This window comes from Manis javanica, chromosome X, assembly GCF_040802235.1.
Source record: "Manis javanica isolate MJ-LG chromosome X, MJ_LKY, whole genome shotgun sequence".
NCBI lineage: Eukaryota > Metazoa > Chordata > Mammalia > Pholidota > Manidae > Manis > Manis javanica.
The window spans coordinates 96,757,857-96,784,687 of NC_133174.1; the positions used below are offsets into that span (position 1 = coordinate 96,757,857).

The 26,831-nt window shown below is 34.8% G+C and overlaps 1 protein-coding gene across 1 annotated transcript; it reads left to right on the plus strand.

Moving 5' to 3' along the window:
• Nucleotides 1–658: 658 nt before the first annotated feature.
• Nucleotides 659–25,793, plus strand: LOC140847438 (kelch-like protein 4). The gene is made up of 10 exons (XM_073227756.1): nt 659–809; nt 1,195–1,331; nt 5,231–5,427; nt 9,545–9,757; nt 12,412–12,598; nt 16,992–17,216; nt 18,712–18,874; nt 20,816–21,028; nt 24,753–24,924; nt 25,622–25,793. Exons 1-10 carry the CDS (start codon nt 667–669, stop codon nt 25,679–25,681), a joined length of 1,710 nt encoding a protein of 569 aa, XP_073083857.1. The 5' UTR covers nt 659–666; the 3' UTR covers nt 25,682–25,793.
• The last annotated feature ends 1,038 nt before the right edge of the window (nt 25,794–26,831 follow it).

A 26,831-nucleotide genomic window follows, 5' to 3' on the forward strand; every position in this document is an offset into this window, starting at 1 on the left:
GCAGATGGACAGTGACTGTGAAGGGCTATGTGGGGGGGACTTGGTGAAGGGGGTAACCTAGTAAACATAATGTTCTTTCTGTTTTTGTATATTAATGATCCAAAATAAAAAAAAATAGGAAATGACCCTGACTCTAAAGCAGCCTAACAAATCTTTCCCTCCCCCCCCCCAAAAAAGATAAAAGCTCTACATTGTCTTAATGGGATTGACATGTAGAGTGTAACCAAACTCTCAGGCTTGAGATGCTTTAAGAAAGATTTCGCATAAGTTATGAGTACTTTGATACCTTTCAACTTTGAAAAATATTTTAAGTCATGCCCACAATTTGATGTATATTGGCATAACTGTGATACCAATATAAATCAAAGAAAGGCTGGTATATTGAAGTTTATGATTGTTCATATGACAGTGACCAGGAGCCCTGCAGCTAGTCCATACCTACTTATGGTTCCACTCCACGTATGAATACTAACCATGACACATCACGTTGATGGAAGGTTAGGTTATAATCACAGTGAAATATTAAAAATTGTAGGACAAATTTCAATTTTACTTTAATACAATATATTTCTTGTAGTTGATGTGTCTAAATTTCCATGGGACATTTGCACTCACATATTCTCACTCTCACCCCCTTTTAGATTAGACACACAACACCCTGAAGAAATGGATGTCAGCAGAGATGAGGAGGAGTTCCGTGCTGTAAACCATGCAGAGAAAACTCTCCATAAAATAGAGAACTACTGGAAAGAGAAAAAACTGTGTGACGTGATACTCATTGCTGGAAACATGCGAATCCCAGCCCATCGGTAAGTATCCGTATGCAAACAGAACATTTGTTGAGTGTAGCCAAGTATGAATAAACAAAAGCCAGTCCATTGATTACAAATTGGAACACTAAGGAAAACAAATGTTTATCTTCCTGTATTGAAAAAGAAGTAGCATATTTGCTCCACCGCCCTGTGATACTTAGAAGAGTTAAGCTAGGGAGAAATTGATGAAGGAAAACAGCACAAACCCTCTAAAAGAAAATCAACTCAGTTTACCTTTCTAATTTCATAACACTTTAATGAACTGTGAAAGATTTTTGCTGAAAACAGACTTACCAGTGTTACAAACCTACTGTCTGCATTTCATGCTTTTCAGTGAAATTATGGACTAATTTAAGTTCCTATGAAATATTCCTATTTCCAGGTTGGTTCTTATGGCAATGTCCGATTTTTTTGCTGTGATGTTTACTATCAATATGCGTGAAGCCATTCAAGAAGAGGTCAAGGTGGAAGGAATTGATCCTAATTCACTTAATTCCTTAGTTCAGTATGCTTACACAGGTAAGTGCTTGGTATGTATTAGCTGATACAGTCCTCACAATAACCCTGCATCATATAACCCACAGTCCTATTATTTCTACTCTACCAGTGAGAAAACTGAAGGATAGACCAGTTAAGTAACTATCCTAAGGTAGTAAGGGGAAGGATCAGGATTTAAACTCAGTAGTATAAGAGAGAAAGAGGTAAATAATATGCAATAAAAACTTTTGACTGTGAGAGAATAGAGCTCTTTTAACACAGTGATACAAGAATATGTCTCTCTCATGGTGTGCGTACATTCTCATTGGTAAAACTTAGAAGGGAAGTGGAATATACCAATTCTATATTAGATTTTTAGTCAGTCTCTTTCTTGGAAATAATGATATTTACCCATATTTACCCAAACTATAAAACAAAGGTACCCAAGATGAGTTGGGAGCCAACAAGTATTTCTTTGTTCATTCAATCATGCCAATTTTATTGAGGAATATTTGACAAGTAAAATTGTACATACTTAAAAGTATAAAATGTAATGATTTGATATGCATGTACTTTGTGGAAACTTTACCAAAATTTTGAAAATTAATGGTTGGCAAATAGTTAACTCCTTTCCATGGTGATAATGATTAAGCTATACTCTCAAACAACTTTCAAATATACAATAACCAGTACCATGTTGTTATATGTAGACATCACACTGTACATTATTTTATATATATACATATATATTTTTTTTATTGAGGTATTATTGATACACACTCTTAGGAAGGTTTCACATAAGAAAACAATGTGGTTACTTTATTTAACCGTGTTACCATGTCCTCCCCCATATCCCTTTGGAGTCACTGCCCAACAGTATAGTAAGATGCCACAGAGTCACCATTTGCCTTCTCGTTGCTACACTGTCTTCCCCCTGATCCCTCCCACACCATATGTGCCACACATTATGCCCCTCAATCTCCTTCTCCCTCCTGCCCCACCCATCCTTCCCCACCCCTCTCCTTTGGTAACCGCCAGTCACTTCTTGGAGTCTGTGAGTCTGTTGCTGTTTTGTTCCTTCGGTTTTGCTTCATTTTTATACTCCACAAATGAGGGAAATCGTTTGGTATTTGTCTTTCTCCGCCTGACTTATTTCACTGAGCATAATATCCTCCAGCTCCATCCATATTGTCACAAATGGTAGGATTTGTTTCTTTCTGATGGCTGCATAGTATTCCATTGTGTATATGTACCACTTCTTCTTTAGCCATTCATCTACTGATGGACACTTAGGTTACTTCCATATCTTGGCTATTGTAAATAGTGCTGCAATAAACATAGGGGCACATATGTCTTTTTGAATCTGAGAAATTATATTCTTTGGATAAATTCCTGGGAGTCGAATTTCTGAGTCAAATGATATTTCTATTTTTAGGTTTTTGAGGACCCTCCATATTGCTTTCCACAATGGATGAACTGGCTTACATTCCCACCAGCAGTGCAGGATGGTGTCCCTTTCTCCACATCCTCGCCAGCATTTGTTGTTCTTAGTCTTTTCAATACTGGCCATTCTAACTGGTGTGAGGTGATATCTCATTGTGATTTTTATTTACATTTTCCTCATAATTAGTGATATGGAGCATCTTTCCATGTCACGATGTACATCAGATCCTCAGAACTTATTGTCCTTGTAACTGAGTTTGTACCCTTTGACCTATATATTTTTGTTTCCCCTCCCAGCCTCTGGCAACTACCAATCTACTTGTTTCTATAAAATCAGCACTTTTTAAAAGCTTCCACATATAAGTGATATCATACATGATTTGTCCAAATATTTCTGGCTTATTTTACTTAGCATAATGTTCTCCAGGTTTATCCATGTAGCCACAAATGCTAGGATTTCTATCTTTCTCATGACCGAATAATATTCTATGGTGTATGTACACATACACACACATATATATATACACATATATACACACCACAGTTTCTTTATCCATTCATCTGTCAAAGGACATTTAGCTTCCATATCTTGGCTATGGTGAGTAACACGGGAATAAACACAGAGTACAAATATCTCTTGAAGATTCTGATTTCATTTCCTTTGCATATATACCCAGGAATGGGATTGCTGGATCATGAGTTAGTTCTATTTTTTAAAATTTATTCAGGAACCTCCGTACTGTGTTCCATAATGGTTGTGCCACTTTACATTCCCACCAACTGTACAAGGGTTCCCTTTTCTCCAAAGCTTCACCAACATTGGTTATCTCTTGTCTTTTTGATAATAGCCATCGTAACAGGTGTGAGAGGATATCTCATGGGTTTGATTTGCATTTCCCTGATGATTAGTGATGCCCTGTACCTTTTCATGTACCTACTGGATCATTTGTATGTCTTCTTTGGAAAATGTCCATTCAGTTTCTTTGTCCTTTTTTTATTCAATTATTTTCTTTTCTGCTATTGAGTTGTATGAGTCCTTAATACATTTTGAATATTAACCAGTTATCAGATATATAATTTGGAAATTTTTCTCTCATTCTATAGGTCATCTTTTCAATTTATTTTTATTTCCTGTGTTGTGAAAAAGCCCTTTAGTTTAATGTCATCTCACTTGTTTATTTTACTTTTGGATGTCTGTATTTTGGTGGCTTATTCAAGAAAGCATTCCAAGATTAAGGAGTTTGTTTGTTTTTTTTGCTGTTCACTTATAGGAGTTTTATGGTTTCATTCATTAAGCAATAAATATTCTTAATAACCAGGCCAAGTCTCAATGTCAATGACAGGTGAATCTTTAGATCTGAATCTAAGAATAGTTCATAATTCTCTGGGTCTCATAAGATATGGGCAGGGCTCTCCCTTCAAAATCCAGGACAAGAACAATACAGAAAAGTGTGCTGATGGACAGGATTTGTTTACAACATATTTTAGAGGGTGAACCAAATATAGATCAACTCGCAGTATGTATTACTCTTTTTTTATGGTTATGCAACCATACAGAATCTATATGGAGGAATTTTAAAAGGTAAATTTACAAAGGAAGAGTTTATAATTTATATAATCTAAATGAAATATCACACATTGTAACTTACCTATATTGCTTGGCCAAAACAAACAGGAATATAACTTACCAAAATAAAATAACATTTGCAATAATTCATCAATAGTGCTTGTTCCAAAAATAATATAGCATATTAATGCACAGGAAATACCTTAAATAGTTATTTAATATGTAAATAAATATGTGTTTATTGCAGTATATCAGTATACAGGAAATAGCTTAAATAGCTCTCATCTCCTTTTTAAAAGTCCTTTACAGATAGTCTTTACCTATATTATTAAACAGAACCTGCTTTTCATACCTTCAAATGTAACCATATAAGCAATTGTTTATTTGTAGACTCTGGGCAACGTTTTCTTTCTTTTGAGACAGTCTAGGTGTCAATTATGGGCAAAATATTTATGAAACATCATCCTTATCAGCTAATAAGTGGAGACTTTAAAAAACAGACATATAACCTCAATGATCTTATTTACCAAGATGTTTTTCCACACAAATGACAGCTACCTCTTTGGCCAATTGTATGATTCTTGTATAATATTATATAATGCCCCTTGAGTCATGATATAGACATGTGTTTAAATAATGTGTAGTGCAGGTTTAAGATGGTAAAGAAATAACAATTTGCTCTTTGTAATGATAGTATTCACTGTTCATTTGTTACAGTTGTTTTTGATAATCTAGACTGGCTCCCTTCATCCATCTTATTAATGTTTATACAGATTTCCTTGCACATGGTGGCTTAAAAAGTTATTTCCTGAGTGGTTGTTGTACATTACAAAAGACAGCACTGCTAATGAGAGAATTGAAAAATTTCTAGTTAGCATATTTGTGCCTTATTTCATGGGACACATAATCATTATTTTTTCAAAACATCTAGGTGTTCTCCAATTGAAAGAAGATACTATTGAAAATTTGCTGGGTGCAGCTTGTTTTCTGCAGCTGACTGAAGTCATTGAAGTCTGCTCCAATTTTCTTATAAAGCAGCTCCATCCTTCAAACTGCTTAGGGATTCTGTCATTTGGAGATGCCCAGGGCTGCACAGAGCTCCTGAGATTGGCACATAAGTACACAATGGTAAAACTAACTGCTTCAAATTAACTTATATTAACACAATACCTAACTTATTGATTTGTTTACTGGTATACATATATGTGTGTATATATGTTTATATATTTGTGTGTGTGTGTACTTGCACATCTATGAATATATATGTGTATATATATATATATAAAAGCTTTCCAAAGTAAAGATTATAATGTTGGGATAAAATAAAAAGCAGCATGAACATATAATTTGAAAATGACTTGCACCTAATGGATAGCATATAAAAGTATTTGTATGGCTGAGCTGTACTCAAACAAGTTTCTCATTTTTGAAATTAAAAAGTTTTAGTTAAATGTCAAAGCGTGGAGAAATGGAAATTCTGCCAAAAATTCTACCAAACATATTTCAAGTAGAATCCACAGTATTAGGAAAATAAAGTTTCCCTGATGTTTTTATACTATTAGGACTTATATGTATAAAATCACACAAATTATGATTTCTAATGAAAGTTAAATGTACAATAAGGGAAAACAAATATTAATGGGCCAATATTAACTGGAAGAACTTGAGAACTTAACAACATTAGTAAATCAACCAATTCTATTGAATGGATTTCTTATGTCCTAGTGAAAACATGTATTTTGGTTAAAAACAATTTTCAGTTCAAACGTCGAACTAACTTAAGATCTTTATCAATTCTATTAGTAGAATTGTAATAAATGAACATGTTTGTATGTGTTAATTCTTTGAAAGTTGCATGGAACAAGGCTACGTTTATTCAGTCAGATGGCAGTGACATGAAATACAGATTTTTGTAGGGAGGCAAGAAAAAGTAGAAAGAAGATATTAAATGACCAGTAATGCTAATTCCCTGATACAAGAAGAAAATGAATGTTTTAACTTCTGAAGGAGGGACCAACACAAGAGATGGATCTTTCTGTGCAAGCCAGTCAAAAGATAAATATTCCAAGCTAAGAAAATTGCTAGTTATTTAAAATTCAAAAATAAAATGCAAGTATATAAAAGAAAACAATAGAAAATTACACATAAACAGAAATAAATAAAATTAACATTACAGGTTTAGGTTTGAGGTACATTTAAATTAAGATTGTTTTCTAGAGTTTTTATGAGACATCAAAATGTTTAAATTTCTAGTACTTGAGGTCTCAAAAAATTTCTTCTAAACTTTCTTCTTTCTTCTTCCCAGCCCTGGTTATTGTTCAGAATTTGAAGTTTCAAACATATTCCTGAAATGTGGAGAGCCATATTATAGTGGATTGGCATTTTTAACATCTTTTAATTATGTTATGTATATTCCTATATCCTAAATACAGATGCCATATAATCTATAGGAACACCAATTATATAATTCAAAGGTTAATCCTACACAAAAACTGAACATGAAAACGTCTCTGTTAAATTACCTAAATTCTTGAACTAAGTATTAACAGTTTCGTGTCTGGTATTTTACTCTTGCAGACAAAATATATTCTGATAAACAGCCTGAATTATTTTCGTTGCTCAAAATGAACTTGTCTTCCTTTTCGTATTATGTGACTGAAACTGAGTGTTAGTGCAGGATGTGCATCAAAACACAATACTGTGGTCTCCTTAAATACTCCTTCTTCAGTTATTTCAGTAAAATAGTTAAAGTTCTTCCTGTAATAATGCCTTTGTAATACGCTATTGACAGGATACTATGCAAATAAGTTTAATGTCTTAGAATAATGTTAAACTCCAAGAATTTATTACAGTCCCTTGATTTTGTAAAGTGAGTAAACAGATTGCCCTCCCTAATGTGAGAGAGTTTCATCCAGAAACACCCTCATAGACACACTCAAAATAATATTTCGACAAAAGTCTGGACACTCCACTGCTCAAGGTGAGACATAAAATTAAGCATCATAATCATATAATCAGTACCCGGCATCAGTGAAACCTTGAGCAAGTGTGCTATATTCATTTAATAAGTTTTACAACAGTGTCTAAGTGTGGACAAAAAAATGAATATGGAACCAAAGGCACAAAAGAAGACTCTAAGGATGGTGCACGGAGGAGAGTGTTTGCCTTGAAATTAGGAGCAAAATAATTCTAATATAAGGTGATTTAGAATTAATCTTGACTCACTAAATATTTCTCTACAGTACTGGGTATGGCAGTGCCATACATACATACTTTAGACCAACACAGTTATTTTTTATTTAGATTAATTCACTGTATTGCCAAACAATTTTCAACAGTCTCATTAGGCAAGCCTTCTGAAGCCATAATCAATTCTATCAAAAAATGTAATTTCTGGTTGTATTTCTTTAATTGTTTGTTTATTTGTCTGTTTAATTTGTCTGTTTTATTTGTCTGTCTGTATTTGTTTAATTGTTTGTTTATTTGTCTGTTTGTCATATTAATTTGTTTAATATGACCCACATGTAAAACATTTTAATCATTTCTTAGCTTTCTCTAATGCATGGCAACATCTGACAGACTGTACTACGGTCCATATTGGCCACCTCCCTTCCTTTCTCCTTCTCTCCCTGCCTCCTGCCATCGCATGTATTTTCTCTTTTCCTTTTCTTTCATTAGAGAGTGGACAGGAAGGAAAAGGAAGTATGGAGGCTTCTGTAGTATTATTAGCACTATACTATTCAGAGTGTACATATAGTACCAGTAATGGACAAGCACAAATTTTGGAGTGCTTTATCTTTTTCTTAACCCTTTCACAAAAATTATGTCACTTATGAAAAGCAGTTTCAGATTCAGACAAAATGAAGTAGACCTAAAGGCTTAGGTCTGAATCCATACTTGCCATTTGTTGCATGAGAGATCAAACAGTTCACGTAGCCTGTTTTCTCCTCAGAAAAATTCCACCTTCCTCAAGATCCCATTGCTGACGACAGTGTTCATGACAGAAACCAGTAAAGTGTGAAATACTGTACAAATGTGATGTACTACTAGTTGTAGGAACATTTCTAGTTCTACTCTTTTGCTATAGGTGAGAGGGTTTTCCTCTGGGGACATCTGCTACAGTAAGATCATCAGGTCTTTCTCAGTCATTCGCTTCAGTCACAAAAGGGCTCTTGGTTTAAACAAGCAAGTTAACTCAGGTTTTATGGTATCAGAGCTTCCTGATGCATATATCAAACTTGATGTACTTTTCTATTAGGCTAACTCAGTTGCACAGTGACTAAACTCAGAGTGGAGCTGAGGGAGTGTTTTGATTTATACAGATACTCCAGTCATTCAGACGCTGTCTTTAGCTTCTTCCAGAATATCTATTTAGTGGGCAACATAAATTGCCAACTAGACATGTTTATCTCCACTTCAGAAGTATAGTTCATTGCATTGAAAAGGAGACCCTTACTGAGGAAAACATTGGAAATGATAATCGTGTTGTCACAGAAAATGTATGGCCTTATAAATCAGAAAAAATAGAGTTTTGTTTTGAGAGGTAAAAAATGAAACACAGTTGCCTGAAATTTGGACTTTACAAAATGCAAGATAATACCATGACAGAAGGAAGAATGGAGATATAATATATAAAAATGGAGAGAGTCCCACTGTCCCCCAAAAATAATTCCACAGGAGTGCCTTTTAAATGATCCTGAATCTGGAGATTGTTGTCCATTATAAAAGAAATCTTTTGTGGTTAGTAGAAGATCGTGTTTTGCCATAAGAGAAAAGAGTTTTTCATCAATTTCTTCCTCTCATCTCAGAGGAATTCAGCATGTTCTCCCCTCAAATGAACAGCCAGAGCTACCTCTCCAAGCCCTTCAACATAATACCCACCTTGAAATTTTTCAGCCTTTCATTTAAGGTTTTTGACCATAACGAACTCAACATCAGTTCTGGAGCCATAAGCTGTTGTCACCCACAACACCTGGAAAGAAAATCAACTTGGTGACTCTCTGAGTGGCCTGTAAAACAGTTAAGGTCTTTCCTTGTATTGTGTAAATATTCCTAGTGGAAGCATTTGGATCTTCAGCCTCACAACCACCCTCCCGCCTATGCGTCCTGTCCCAGGCAGTATAAATGCATATGTCTGTCTCTCCAGCCTTTTCTGAAATTTAACAAAGTGAAATGTTTTGATATTTTCATTGTGTTAAGAAGTTTCCAAAGTACAAGGTTTCAGTAGAAGACCTTTCTTTTCTAGGAACACTTCATCGAGGTAATAAAGAATGAAGAATTCCCCCTGCTTCCAGCTAATGGGATTTCCAAACTTCTAGGCAGTGATGACGTTAATGTGCCTGATGAAGAAACCATTTTCAATGCTGTCATGCAGTGGGTGGGTTACGATGTGCAGGCGAGGAAGCAAGACCTGCCAGTGCTGCTCTCTTACATCAGACTGCCCTTACTTCCACCACAGGTAGGGACATCTACCCAGGCAGAGCAAACTCTCCTTCTCAACAACCACTATGTATTAATCCATTCCCTAGCTGCCTAGTTTTATTTTATTCAGAGGATTTCTGATAATTGGAGTGTACAGGATTTTTGAACGACACATGCAGCCTTCAATTAGCAATATATATGATGAAGGCAGAGAAAAGGAATTTTTTTGAAACCCTGCCGGTAATCCCTGAACGTCAGCTTACACATCAGTTTCCGTTTCCTCTCTCACCAAAGGGCGCTTGTAACAACCAGGGAAAATGACTACGTTAACTCTGTTTTTTTCTGCCACCTTCTAGGCAAGGCGATGACAATTGGTACAGTAGCATGTCAGAGCAGACTCTAGGAAGGAGTTAGATTCTGGATAATCACTACTGACATGGGTAATTAGCTGCTGTGGTTGAAAGCATACTATAATAGTCAGATGCACTAGGCCATCATTATAATAGCATCTTCATCAGGCCTGCTGAAGGATTATCCTAAAAATGATTCTAAAAACAAACACCCTTGCATAAGATTCAGGATTGACCCATCTCATATTGAATTTTAGTATGTGATTTTTAGGGAGGGCAGAATACAGTCGCACTACATAATTCTACCATTAGTGAAAACTACACTTTTTTCTCTGCAGCAAATTGATCAATAGTAGATATCCTTTATGTACCATATATCTGACTATATTTCACAGTTCATATAGAGCCTCTAGCTAAAGTCCTGAAACATCATCCACATTGGGAGGAGGGACCTAGTGGATCAGTGGGGTCATAGACACTAAAAAATTCATTGATTTTCAACAAGTTTACTAATTAAATGTTAATATTGAAAAACAGAATGCTAATTTGCTGATGATTTCTCTACATTTTTAAAAACATTTTAGCTGTAAGATAAATTCCATGGAACTCTAGTAAGCTTGAGAATCTATTCATATGCAATGAAAAACATTGACTGTTCTCCTTGGTTAGGCAAATTATTCAAAGGGCAAGGCAATAGTCACACCAAAAAGAGAAACATTAAAATATACATGTAATCTTAGAACCAAGATTCAACATCTATGGGAGTGTATATTGATTTTATGTGCATTAATCTCATAAGAGGGTCTATACAATGTAATAGATTTTCTAAGGCAGTGCTACTCAAAATGTCCCTGGACCAGCTGCATGCCATTTTCTGGAAGCTTGTCAGGAACTCAGTTTCTGATCCCCCCACATGCATAATGAAACAATTTCTGGGGACAGCGAGAAGGAATTTGTGTTTTAACAAGTTCTCCAGATGATTCTTAGGTATGTAAGCACTTGAGATGCACTGGTGTAAAGGATCAGACCCATTGGACTCTACACTGCTCTAAGTCAATATGACATTATTTCAGCAAAGTGCTCAGTTTGGACTTCTCTTATTTTATTAGAAGGTAGGTACATTTCCAGCCCACACAACCAGTGGTACCTTGGCCTCCCACCCCTGAGCCGGCCTTAGAGCCTGCAATGTGGACTCCTGTGGACTTTTGTTGATGATGGCAGTGGTGGGTAATGGCATACAGAATACAGACTTCCCAAAACAATTTTGAAAGTGAGCTTAAGCAAATATTCTAGAAATGAAATATATGAAGAAAATGGTACTAAACCTTTGAAGAATATTTTTGGAGGAAAAGCATTTCACAGCCCAATTTTCAAACCTATTTCAGCAGTGTATGCATTAGGAAATGCCTAGGGTCTCACCAGCCAAGTAAAAATAGTTATTCATCAAAAATTATAGGTAAGGTGAGATCAGAGGTGAGATTAACCAGTGCAGAACAGGAAACTTCAGGGAAGTTTTAGGAAGTGAAATAAGCACCTTCATTACAACAGTCTGATACTCTTCTCAAGGTCCTTGTGATACTGTGGACCCCAAACTCCAAGGACAGTCCAAGAATCTAAATGATGCTTGATAAATGCTGAAACAAACTTAATTTCTCAGTTCATCTCAGGAAAAATACTATACCTAATGTTTATCCCATTCAGTTAGGGTCTTATTGTCTGTCAGGCAGTAATGGTTTGGCCAGAAAGGACTGGCCATCTACTCTTGCTGAGGTGTTGCCTTCTTGCTAACACATGCACTTCAGTGATGTACACATGTACATGCGTACAGTTAAAAAGCACTTCCTTTCAGAATACCTTACAGAGGTGATTTGATGATAAAGATGTGACACCCTGCAGGCAACGCTGTTTTATTTTCACTGGGCATGTTTGTATTCCCTCCTCTAAATCCAGCATAAAGGTGGCTGCTTGTCCAGCTACATGCAGTAGACTGGGAGGTAGATGCTTGCTTTGTGTACATACACACTGTCCTTTGCTTTGACTGCTTTAAGAAACACATTTCATGAGTGCTTTTTCACATTCACCCCTTGAGAGTGAATGTGTATGTATTCCAAAGATAAAATAATATGTCAAATCTGCAGAGATGTTTAGCTACTACATTGAGGCCTTTAGTCACTTCAAATCATCAGTGAACACAAAGTATGTCAGTAAGCAACTCAAAATATTAAATGATAGCATTCCTACATTTGAATTAGCTCGAGTTTTCGCCACAGTTCTCTAAATGAATCTGTTCTTTCTAATGGTGGGCTCCCCATTTCGTACACCATGAATTATTACTTTTCAGTTACTGGTGGATCTTGAGGAGAGCCCCGTGTTTACTGCTGATCTACAGTGCCAGAAACTCCTGATAGAAGCTATGAAGTATCATCTCTTACCTGAGAGAAAACACATGCTGCAAAGCCCTCGGACCAAGCCTAGAATATCGACTTTGGGGGCGCTTTATGCTGTGGGATGCAAGGACACTATAAGAGGTAGCAGGAACAAGCTAATTGAAAGTATCATTTTAAAGAGAGGATATATTCTCAACACCCTCAGAATTATGAGGGTGGTATTAAAGCCATATTTAAATATTGGCATCTAAAGCTAATTTTAGGCTTCTTTATGTAATTTTGTGACGTTTTTTCTTATCTTATGGGATATAACCCTTTTATTAGTGTTGGCTAAACTCGGAACAGGTACTTTTGTGGCAGCACTTTTTAAATACGAGCATTTTCCCTGCAGTATAATATTTCTTCAAGGAAAACTTATTTAAGGCTTATCATAAATGGAAGGGACAAGGTCCTCCAAATTTGCTTTTTGTCGGAAATAGAAGAATGGCCTCTAACTCCTTGATGTCAGTTTCCTGTTAGGTACTCAAAGGCCAGGTACAAAGAATCTTGAAGTAAGGATGATAAGATCAGCAGTTTAAACCTGGAATAAAGTAATGGTTTTACATATGAATTTTATTAAAGGTAATAAGGAAATGTTTCTGAAGCCATCATCTTTACTTTGAACTCTTCTTAGAACCTATTTGTCTGTAGTTCTGCCCTTTTTACATATAAGTCAGTAGACCTGTGTTTGCCAAAACAGTGGGTTGAGGATTTTATAATTAAGAGTTGACTGTTCAGGAAATAAAATCCACCTACTTGAAACTCGCCAAATCATATTTACAAATTTCATTGGACGCCTTTCAGAAAATATTGCAAACATCAAAGTTCTGTACTACTAGAACATGATTCTTTCTTTTGATATGTCTAGTTGTAATTTTAATATGGAAATTGCAGGAAGTAATGCCAATTAATCACAAGTCTATAAAACAAGAGCTTGCAAATGTAATTATTTCCAAAGTAGTAGAGTAACCTCACAAAACTAGTATTCTTCAGAAAACAACAAATACAACGAAATCTTATAATTTATTTCACGTCTGACAACTTGTCATTTTATTGCATTTTATTGAATAGAATGAATATTAACAGCATGTTGAAAGGTGTCTTGTTTGATATTTAAATTAAAAGAGGTACTAAATAAAAAATGCAAGTACAGTCATTCTTAGTTTCTTGTTAAAAAAAGGACCTAATTTGCAACGTGAGAAGTGGAAAATGTTGTATTTGTTTGTTTGGTTTTGTGTTTGTTTTCTTTTTTTATTGTTACAGAACATGGTATTAAGTATTTACAACTCATCAGTTTCTGAAAATGAGTCAAATGTGACCCTACAGCTCCTTAACTATATTACCACAATTTTATATGGGAGGAAGTAAGGCCATGATTTTGAGACTTTTTGCATACCGACAGCATGGAGACATAAAAGGCCCTGTGGGAAGTTGCAGACAACTAAAATAGTAAAGCTACCCTTTTTGAGTATCTGATCCTTGGCGTTTTGGAAACATCATTTCTAATCCTTACAATAAGGCTCCAAGATAGATTTATTATGTAATTTTGCAGATAAAGAAACTATAAGGTTCTTCAGTTTAGATAGCCAACCCAAGGACAAACACCTAAAAAGACTAGAAATGGAATTCTCATTCAAATCCTATGTTCCTTTTTGCTATATTGCCACTATTTTAGAAGAGAGAGAAACACCAAAAAAAACCTGATTCCCCTCTTTGAGGGTTTTAGAATCTGCTGAAGAACCAACACGAGCTCTTAGGAACAAAAAAGGAAAAAGACCTAAGTATAGCAAAAATATTACCGAGGTAGCATTTATTTACATAAATCAGTACTACATTTTAGAATGTACCAATTTTCACTCCTTCGTAAAACTTTAAAAAGAATTTCTGCAGATGTGCCTGTGCTTAGTGTGTTGTTTCAGTTACCTTTCTTTTTAAGATACTTTTTGAACTTTCACCTTTTGATATCTTGGGAAAGTAGCACTTCCTCAGTCTTTAATTTCCTCTCTGACTCATGCAAGTAACTTGGAATTAGTGGCTAAATATAGACATCACACAAGTGGCTGAGGCTAACTATGACCCCTACCATTTAAAGTAATCATCAGAAAACTGTAAGCATGATCATGGAGTCAAAATTTGTAAATGGTCAAATGGTAAACTTTGGGCTTTTGTACCTACCACGTAATCAGTAGCTTTTCATTTATTAAAAACAATGAACTCTCAGAGATGGTATGGCAAGGGACCAATTACTCATTTTTACATCATTTTAAAAATACAGGAAATCACTAAATCAGATATAGTCAGAACTACAGGAACTATCATGTTACCAACAATACTACAAAGTTTAGCTGGTTTTGTTCCTTCTTGAATAGGTCATTAGTGAGGGATGAGCAGGGGCTTAGAAATGAATTGAAAAACAGTTTTTGCAGTGTTTTAGGGCAGAAGGTCACTTTACACAGAAAAATTTTCAAGTGGGTGTTAAGGAGAGAAATAAGTAAAACAATCCAGTTTAACTTTCCCCATCAAATATAGAGCTGTCATAGCAAGCCAGCTAGATGATTTACATTTTGATTATTTCCAACAATAGCGGAGGTGGAAAAATGGGCTGAAAAGCATCTTCAGAATTCAACACACAGAATTACCAGTCAGATATGTTCATAGATACAAATAAAAGATGTGGAGAAAATTTATCTTCCATATTTAATCTAATGCCTGGGAAAAATTAACTTGGCATGAAACACACCTCTACATCCTTTCAAAGTGTAAATCTCCCATATGCGTTGGATTAATACAGCTTTGTACAATTTCCTAATTACTTCACCATTAATATCTGTATAATCTTAATAGTGCAGCTTAACCTTCATTTCTTAATCTAAATTGGCTGTTTGGTAAATTCCACTAATTAAAAGACTTCAAAATAGAAACTTAAAATAAGAAGGATCAAGTAGGAAGACAGATTTGGGAAGATAAGAATGTGGAAGTGAAAAGATATAAAAACAGAGAAAATTGGTTGACAGAGTGAAAGCAGAGGTGAGTTTGTTTGTAGATAGTCCAGTTTTCATGGTTATCACCCAGAGATATTTAGTTTAGAAAAGATACTGTGCTAGGTGATGGTATTTGATCTCTCAGCAGTAACTCTAGTCAATATAGCAATTGCTGATCTGTCAATCAGCCTTTAGCCAAATCCACATTATCAGTGAAAGATGCAGAGATTGAAGAGAAAGGGTTAATGAGTGCCTATATAGTCACAAGATTTTATTGTGAAAATACAACGTGTTCAGACAAATACTTCCAGTGTACTGTTCACCAGAAAAGATTAAAAAGCAAAGAAAAGAAATGTTGCCACTAATCCATTATACACACAAAAACTTTCAGAGGCAACCATAAATGTAAAATATACCCTGTGTAAATACTGACTTGATCTGACCTCCTATCATAGCATTATAATTGGCCAGTGGAGATGCTTCACATGTTGAGTGTATTTTCATAATTACTAATAGATTATATTTTCTCCATAAATCTCCCAGTAGAAAAAACAACTGAAAACTGCTTTTGTTTATTCTTATGGTTGGCTTTGTGCGATTGGGATGAAATTCCCTAAACCTATCACAAGCTCTCTTAGGTACATTTTACATTTGAATAACAATTCTTCCATTTTCCACCTTGGTTATTAGTCAGAAACTTCCCTGTTGTACAAAATCAACTTTTATCAAAATTTAGCAGCCATTGTGAATGACTGGTAAAAAGTACTGCCTACAAAAGTGACAACTTATTATGAAGTAATGACTATTTACTATAGCAGTGGTGACAATATACTATGGTAGTAAACTTGGTATTTCAGTAATTGAATTAAAAACAAACTATTAACGCATAAAGGAGGTAATAACTCAACGTCATATTTTAATATCAACAATAATAATTTTATTCTTAATAATAATTCTCTGTGTCACCATCATGAAACTTTCTATGAATCAACACCAAAGACTCATTTAAAAGGAATTATCATTCCTACACTTTAGGTCATTTGCATTTTAGATTAGCATACACACACCCCAAGCTGAATTTTTAAAAAGCACAATATAATATAATGAATGGTATAATAAAATGTATACCATATTGAATGAATAAGTAATTAAAACCGTAGTGGATGTGCAAATAAGTCAGTGATAGATTCCAAGATAATTTTTTTGTGTTTGCCACCTGTGTTAGAACTGCCAGTATCATAGTGTAGCCAAAGAAACCATTATGAGCATGTAAGCCATATATATAGTAAATAAACTATTTCACTCTGACTCTTGCATTTGGATCCAGGAATGATAAAATATTCCCCTTGCCTTGCCTGCCAAGTTGGAGAATCATCTGGTCTACTTACATTACTTTGAGTTGCAATCACTGATTTTATGCTATAAATAATAGGTACATAAATAAAATGTGAATGGTGCCAATTCACATTTTTATCCATGTGTTTTTCAACTTTGTCCAATATCCCCTTTAACAGGTACCCATACAATTGAAAAATATGACCTCAGGACCAACAGCTGGCTACATAGTAGCACCATGAGTAGCCTTAGGTTTCAGTTCGGAGTTGCAGTTATTGGTAATAAACTCTATGTCCTCGGAGGAAGGTATGGTTCAAAAACCTTAAATACTGTGGAATGTTTTGATCCAGCTAGCAAAATCTGGACTGTGATGCCTCCCATGTCAACACCGAGGCATGGCTTAGGTAAGAGCTTAGTGTTACATAGTTTATAAAGAATGTACAGTTGTTAGTAGAGCTTTTTAAAAAGTAGTTTCCAAAGAATGTATAGTCAGTAGGGATTTTTAAAAATTAAATTCAGTTGCACATAATTGGGATTTAGCCAAACCCTTAGTCAAAATGTCTCCAACATGCTGAAAAGTTAAGCAAATGGTAAAAACCTGTCAAACACTTCTCTTGTTTCAGGTGTCGTGTTTGTCAAACCTTTCTCCCTTCTACTGGTATTTTAACAAGGCCTGCTTTAAGAAAGATAAAAACTTTTGGAAGAAATACATTGTTGAGGAATATAAAACTCCACCAGGAATTTTTTTTCTAAGCTCAGTTTAGAGGAAAGGGCACATGATGATGGAGAGACATTGCATTTCTTCATGCATGAATCATGACCCTTCCCAGAACATCAAATTGGTATTTCAGCAAAAGCCTTAGGATGCAGAGCCAAGCAGGGATATTTAGGAAATTGCAGAGCAGTTCTAGGTTATACTTAAGCCAGAAGTTGCCAAGAAGTTGAAGAAAGATGTAGTAAAAACGACTGAATAGTGAGGAACGTTGATTCTCCTGAATATTGGCAGAGTACATCTTTCTGCATGCTAGACTCCTTTGTTTAAAAAGAATACTTACCTTAGTAAGGCAATTAAGAACTGACATATATACAGCTAAGAAGTGGAGACAAGGTCTGGTATTGTTTATCCCAAATTATCTAATAGATAGTCTATGCCAAATGATAGACTATATAATTATGCAGCTCAGTTGTGTCAGTGTGATTCATTGACATAGCTTAGAAAACATAACTTGTGGAGACATCAGAGCAAGTTTAAAAAATCTCATTGATATCACTTGAGAGGTAAGAGAGGTGATGAGGATATATCACTGAGAGACTAAGATGATGAAGAAGGTGGGGAAGAAAACCAATTATGTGAATTCCCAGAGCAGACAAGCAGCAGTTAGAAAGGGATTATTCATAGTATCTAAAGGAATACACTTCTGACTAAACCTCAAAAAGCCCTGTTTATTTAGTCATCCCATGGGAATCTCTTTTTTTTTAATCCCTATAATAAAGAGCAGGGTTTAAAAAGACCTACCACAGATAGCCTAAAATTCTAAAACTTAGATCGAAGATTTAGTATCATTTCTCATCTACCCTATACATTCAAAACCTAGCCTTGAAATTATGCCAGAAAAAATCAGCTTGCCTTTTCTATGATATCCCTATTAGAGTGGGTCTCACTACCTCCTTTGATTTCAGTGTTACAATAGTGATACCCTTTCACGATACAGTAACTATAGCCTGAAAGTTTCCTAGGATTAGTAGACCATATTTAGTTTCATATTAAGATCAGTAAATTATTCGTGTGTACACAAAACCATTTAAGAAACAAAAAACTAATTTTTAGCCCATCAGTTGTTTGCAGAATGAAACAGCATCCCTTATCTGTGGTGTATCATGCTATTTTTATCCTTTAAGGTGTAGCCACACTTGAAGGACTAATGTATGCTGTTGGTGGTCATGATGGGTCGAATTATCTAAATACTGTTGAAAGATGGGACTCTGAGGGATGTCAGTGGACTTATGTGGCCAGTATGTCAACTCCTAGAAGCTCAGCTGGCGTTGTTGCATTAAATGGCAAGTGAGTAAAACCAAACCTGAATGGGCTTTGCTCCCAGGTCATGTGATACAGCACTTCCTTGATGTGCTCCATCAGTGAGTAAGCATTCCCAGTGACCAGGACATCCTAATTATCAGTCATAAAAGGCCTTTGTTGCAACCCTCCCTTCACTATGACAGAAAACGCTTCTCCAAATGAGCATTTAAATTACATATTCTGTAGTCCCTTGCCACTCAAGTGGCATCCTGGGACCAGCAGCATTACCATTACCTGAGATCTATTTAGATATGCTGGTTTGATATCTTGCTCTGGGTGATGGTTACGTGAGCGTATACACGTGTCAAAGTTCATCAAGCTATACACGAAGATTTGTGCGTTTCATATTATGTTCCTCTATAAAAATTCACGGAAAAAAAGAAATGCTGAATCCTAGTTCCAACCTAATACAACTTCTGAAACAGAATCAGTATTTTATCAATATCCTCAAGTGACTTGTGTGCGCAGTAAACTTGAAAAGCACTTTTGTAGGCAAAACAGTTTCAATTTTGCCCTCAAGAGCCTACCACTTTTTACATTATGACTTACTTTTTTAGAATCAAAACTTTGGTCTCTCTAATACAGAAGTCTTTTTGTTCTTTACTACTCACTCTCTCCTGAGAGTACAGGATTTCCAACTCTAGAATTCCATCTAGTACCGTCTTTCTGAATCTTTCCCTCTTGTGATCACTTGCCTATAAGAGAAAGCTAATATATTAAAGTCCTGTGGTGTTAGAGGTTGCAAAGAGCCTGAATGGTTACTTCTTTCAAGTCATTATGTGCTTTCTGACAAGGGACCTTTGGAGACAACGGCTAGCGTATAGGAAGCACTTGAATGATAAGGATTTCAGACACAACCATATATCAGTGGCAGGAGATAGTCTTCTGTGTCCATATTTTCTATGTATAAAGCCAGGTCTTTGTCATATAAATGGTCTCAGTAGAAATTTCAACACAGATGTTTTTTAGCACCTGTGTATGAAGTAGGAAATGTCTGACCATGTCTTAGAGCTTAAAAGACTCCTACCCGTGATTATCTCTGGTCTGACCTGAATGATATCAGGGGACTCAGTAACCATCTCCTACCTATTGCAGAATAGGCTTAAAGCATTAAATTTGACTAAGTAAATGTTTTGCTCACTCACAAAACAAATGGGCTCCTAATGAGCATAAAGTATATATATATATATATATATATATATATATATATATATAGTTATAGACATATATATAAAGTATATATATATAGTTATAGACATCTGTTTTAGTAGATGTTTATCTTCTTTATTGATGTAGGATGCAATTTAAGTCAGATTTACAATGCTGCTCAGCAAAATAATTGGCATTGTAAAGTTTATCAGAGAGATCTCCTTGACAATACATCTCCCTAGGAAAAATCCCAGTTTCTTGGTTCTATCCTATTCCCTTAGATGTTTTAGTTATTGCTTTGTTACTGACAGTTTTTTAATATTAAACAAAGCAGTTCATAAAGACAATATGGATTCCACTGCTAGGCATTTGAATCTAGCTAAAATTATAAGGTTCCTAGAGTTGGTCTTTGGCAACACCTACCTTTTTGTTATTTTCCAGCTTTATTAAACCATAATTGACAAACGCTGTCAATGCTTTTGATATGTCCCTTCTTTCTCTGTATTTCATTTCCCATGGAATCCTTTAATCTACCACATCAAAGTAACTTTCACAAAAATTATAAAGGAGAGAGGCTTGGATTAAGTTTGACCTTAGCATGTGCCTTCAAATAAGTATGCATTCACAGAGTCAGTCGATCCCAGAGAAGAATATATATTCAGAAACTTTAAATGCTTTGTGCAAGGTTCTTTCACTTTCATTCTATGCACAAATTGGAAATATAATCTCCCTCTCTGTATGTGTATATACATACACACACTTGTGTCATTTTTCTAGGCTATATGCTGTTGGTGGATGTGATGAATGTTCCTGCCTCAAATCAGTGGAATACTTTAACCCACACACTAACAAATGGACTCTGTGTGCTTCAATGTCTGAAAGACGTGGACTTGTGGGAGCTGCAACATACAATGGATTTTTATATGTTGTTGGGGGCCATGATTTCTCTACTTCTGACCAATGCACAGGCATTTCTAACCGTGTGGAATGGTAAAATGTTTCTATTTACCTATACATTTATTTATTTGTTGTTTTTCTTTTTGTCAGAAGTAGGAAAGATTTTCAGGCTACCAGAAAGATTTTTACGCTTCCAAAAAAGTGTTAATCCTTTCAGGGAACTAAACCTTTGTAAAATTGCACACCTAACTCCTGTGCTCAAAATATTTTGAAGAAATCTTCCTTAAGCCTTTCAGATCCGTCATTAAGAAATATATTAAAAGAATACACTGCTTTCTTTGATAGCCAACTTTTAAAATAATGTGACAGAAGGGATGTAATAATAAATAAATTTTACACCCAGCTGTATCACTCAAACCATTCACCAGCTCAATTAAAAATAACTATTGTTTCAAAAATCAAATCAATCTTCAAAAGATGAAGACTTACCACCACAAAATATGCAGAAAGTATTCCCAAAGAGAGGTATTATGTTCTGAACTATGACTCTATTGTGTTAACTATTTCATTTTCCAAGGGTAACTTTTTTGAATGAGAAACACTTATTTGTGTGACATGTTTAAAATAAGTGAATCCTATGACTTTGCAGTTATACCATTCATGCTCCTTTTCAAGATAGAAAAATATTCAAATATAATAGTTAAATGATATTAACAAAGAACAAATGAGAAATTTATAGTCAGTAAGGTTATCAAAATTCAATAGACAGAGATCAGTGTGGGATGGTGTCCTCATGGGAAATTCATGCAAGAGGTGAAATTTGTAATTCGTATGTATACAAACAAATTGAGGGAATTTCAGGGAGAGGAAAAAGCACAATCAATACTGTGGAAGTAAAGGAGAAAGGTTTGTAGATAAGAGCAGAGATTTTAGGTTGAAATGTCATTTGGAACTTCAAGTAGGCAAACCTAGGGAGATAGATCCACACTAAGCAGTGTAATCAAACTGTTGAACATCAAAAACAGAGACAGTCTTGAAAACAGCATGAGAAAAACAATTTGTGACTGAGAAGAAGGGGTTGGTGCAGTATGAAGAAAACCAACTGATAGAGCCTGGAGAAAAGCCAATTCTTAAGAACACTAAGAAATTGTTATTTTCCAATAATGAATTATACCAATCAAGGGAAGTCTAAGTTCAAATCCCAGGACTACTGTTTACAAGATATGTGAACTTGATCCTGTTACTTTATATCTCTAGACATCAGTATCTTCATGTGAAAAATGGGAATATGTATAGTTTCAACCTCCCTGGGTACAAGATAATCAATGTTACTGTACTTAGTACATTTCCTGGCACCCATTAAGTACTCAGTAGAAGTTAGCTCATGATACTGTTTTCACATGTATTATTTTTGTAAACAGTATTATTCTTATGACTACCATTATCCCCTTATTAGCATTTTCCTTCAAAAAACCCTGACAAAATGGCTAGTGCTAAAGTATAATTTTCAAAAAGTTATGACTTTCACACAAATATAATTACACGTGTCAAGGATTTTATGTGATTAATTAAGGAAGCAAGCCCGTAAGATGCTAAAACCAGTTCAAAGAGTCTTTGAAGAAAAGGTATATAGATAATTTAGGAATTCTGAAAAAAAAATTGTTAATAGATGCAAAAGTAGGTAATATCCTATAGGGAATGAAATGTAATCTTTGAGCGTCATCATTTCTACGTGGTGGAGTTTAATTCTGTGTCTGGCAAAATTCATTTGATTGTTATGTACAAGAATCACAAGAAAACTCAGTTTTCTACAAGTTCATCTCTATATCTACAGAGTTGTAAAACAGCTTTGTCAATAGAAATTCAATCAAAGGTGCATATTCCGTGGAATCAGACAATCCTTATTTCCATGACTTAAACAATCTTTCTTTTTCTTTTTTTAATTAAGGTATTATTGATACACAATCTCCTGAAGGTTTCACATGAGCAACATTGTGGTTTCAACATTCACCCATATTTTCAAGTCCCCCCCACACCACACTGCAATCAGTTAGACAATTTTTCTAAGACTGTTCTCACTAAAAAATTGTTGGCCTACCGAGTACCTTGGGAGTCTCATCCAGTTATTTAAGATAATCATATAAATTAGATGTTTCTAAATCTATCACATAAACTTAGGTTCGTTGGCTCAGGGATTACTATTTCCGTAATGTTGATGAGAAAATTGAGGCAAAGAGGTCTAGCAAATTATCCCTAGCTATTCTTCCAAGTGGAAGAAAATGTCCAGGACTGATTCCCTTTGTTGCAGCCTCCATTTTATTTCCACTAGAATACAGATATTTTTATCCAAAGTAAGGAGAGACAGAAAGGCAAAAAAGAAACAAAAAGGGAGAGGCGTAATGCTATTTTAATTTGAAAGTGATATAGTGGCTAATTATTTTTAAATAACTGCTTCTGTGTGTCTTTACAGATGGTAACCATATTGCCAGTTTTTTTCCCCAAAACATTCAGCATTCCCCAAAACCCTGTTGTTAACCAAACAGTATCCAGATATTGTTAACAGCCAGAATTTTTTAGCATTATTATGCACATGTATAAATGTCTTGGGTTTGGGTGCCAGTCTTTAAGGATATCCTGTGGGCCCTGGTTCACCATTCATATATGTGTGTACTGTGTTAGCTGAGTGGAGCATCAATTAATAGCAATTGTGCTGAAGATTCAGCTTACTAAAGTATGCAGCTATGAGATTTTCCGTTTCTGGGTTTTATTGTAATATCAGAACTCCAGGTGATATCCTTTGTGACACTAAGAAGTATCTACTGGACTATTGAGGTCATGTTAATTATTGCTTATTTTCAGATATTATTAAAAATATTCCTGGATGTGTGCAGCCAAGTTCAAATGGAAAGCTAGGATCAGATACTTTATTATATGATTAAAGAGATAAAAACAGAAATAAGAGAGGTATTAGAACTATAAGGAAATTAGTAGAAGGTAACACATGAAAATCTTTTTCATAAAATAAATATTTTTCATTGGGGTTTTCAAATAGGCCAGTATAAAATCAGAGAACATTTCCATGCATGAGTTTTCTTTTAGTCACTCCTTTTAGATTTTAGTATTGCATATTTTTTGATAAGCTTCAAATTTTGAGAAATAATTCCTGGAGAAGATTTAATTAATATTAGTTACCAAACTACCTTTAATTTGCTTACAGAAGAAGCTGGGGGACAAGGACTTAACTTCAGATAAAAATAAACGGAAAATAATCGTAGGCTCCTGTGAAGATAAATAGGAACTCCCAGAGGGGAAAAACATAGGATAAGACGATAATCATTCTAACTGCAAATAGTACGAAAAAAAGGATACTACATTATATATAGCAAAATGGCCATTATATTCAGATTTACTTAAAATGTGAGCTCTTGTATGAACAGGATCGTGTATAACTTTGGTAAATAATGAATAAGATAATAGAAAAATAAAAGCTCTCCAATCAGTACACTAAGTGAGAGAGGGGGCATTTTTCATAGAGTGTTAAGATGCTAATATGTGAGATTTGCTCATAGAGAATTTGAGTACCTATTAAAGAAATGCCTAGTATTTTGGAAAGGAAATACAATTTTGATATGCTTTCAGTGACCTCTGATGGCAGAAGCGAATTTTGTCATGTGCTTATCCTTAACATTTAGTAGACTACGTTTGATATTTATAAGGTATTTTTAACTCCTTAGATAAATATGCATTTTATTAATGTCTATATATTTAATTTTAACACTATTGGACTTCTCTCTGTTGTCTTCCTAAACCTCTTAAGGTATGATCCAAAAACTGATTCATGGTCCACTGTGGCGCCTCTGAGGGTTCCTCGAGAAGGCAGTGCTCTATGTCCCCTTGGAGACAGGCTCTATGTGGTTGGAGGATATGATGGACATACTTGTTTGAATACTGTTGATTCATATGATGCACAAAAAGATGAGTGGAGAGAGGTACTCTCATTGAATATAATAAGATTGGTATATTTCAGACTTTAATAAAATATTTCAAAATATATGTTTGGAATTAATTGGATTACCTTCTTCTCTAGGGGCTATCCAGATTCTCTTAGAAAATTTTGTAGTGTGTGCTTTATCTGTGCCACAGAAAATTACTAGTTGATCTAGTTGATCATTAGCAAGATTCAATAGTACTTACAAGAAAGAGGGCAGAACATTCCTTTGACTTCATGGACTCATTCCCTTCACAGAAAAGTGAATATATTCAATAATTTAAGAGCTTTACTCTCTGGCTGACTTTCTATGTATATATTATGATTTGTGAGTCAAAGAGCAATGACCTCATCCACAAATGTCTGCTCCTCTTTTTGGCTTGTGCCCAAAAGTAAACAACAAAATGAAGGATGAGTATTATTAGCTGTAATTTCTCAAAGGAGAAAATTATCAGAGAGGTGAAACTTCTTCAATATCACCTGCTCCTCAAATTCAGGTCTGCATCACTCCAAAGATATGTACATTCTTTCCACCACCCTGGACTGCGATCTGGCCTGTATTTCCCCTTACTTTTATGCAAGATGAAGGTTGGACCAGAATAGCTAAGGACTTTTTCAACTCCAGCATGCTGTATTATGTTAAAGACAAGAGTTCATTCAAACAGCATTTCTTTCCTTGTTTTTATTTTCTGTGTTAGGAAGCTCCTGTCAACATTGGAAGAATGGGTCCATGTGTGGTGGTGATGAAGCTACCATAAAGCAATGTTTTCAAAGGGAAAGAAAGTGGATACTTTCAAGAAATGGAGTAGAAAGAAGAGAAGAATGTTCTTTCCTTCATAAAGTAATCAAAGATGAAAATTCTTGTGTCATTTTAATATGTAGTTATAATTGCTTTCATTTGTGAAGGCAGAACAAGTTTTCAAGAATAAATTACATATAGCTGTTAAGTGTGTTAAGTGTATGTGTTGTCACACCTCATACTATAAATGGAAATCCAAGAGTCCAGGCTTAGCCTCATTACTTTAACATGTTAAAATGTTTAAGGGAAACTGGTAGTACCCAATGGATGAAATGTCATAAAATCATTGGTAATTTTTAAGTTAAGAGTCAGAAGTTAAAAAACATTTTCTATTTTAAGAAAAATGGTCCTCTAATATCTGGAAAGTAACAAATATAAAAGAGAACATCTAAAGCTGAAAATAGAAAGTCTCATTTTCAGTAAAATATCATTCTCTTACTCAAATATCACCCCAAATAGCTATATAATTCCTCACATTTAGCAAAAGGAAAGCCTTCACTGTGGTGAGGCTAAAACACAAAAACAAAAAATAGCTCACTGACGTAATTTGTTACACCGATCACAGTATGCTAAAATGTTCAAACTAACTCTTGTACAGGACCGTCTTCTAAAGCACACAGAGATTTGTTATTCCCTAACATTTTGTCATGTCACATGTTACTAGTAAAATATTATTGTAATTTCGTATATACAATCTATACAAAAAAGAGCAAATGTTTTTCACATTGATATAAACTGTGACCTCACCTTTAAGAGTGTCAGGGCCTCACTTGTATAGGAAGTAATATTCTTCTCAAACATTTCTGTGAACTCTGTGAACACCTACAATAAAGTTAAACAAGTTTCAAAAACAGTTTATAGCGTACAGTAAAATTGGCAAGATGCTCTGTAATATTAACACATGGAAAATACCAAATGTCCAATGTCCACACTTAATTCTATAATTATATTTTATGTACCAATACATGCTTTCCTGTTGTTGTAGTCATACAGAAGAAAACATTCATAAGCATGTATATCAATAATATCTTAATAAAAAATTTAAAAGCAATTACTGTAAATAGATTAGGTTGTTAAATTACTTCAAAATAGACATACAAACGGAGGAT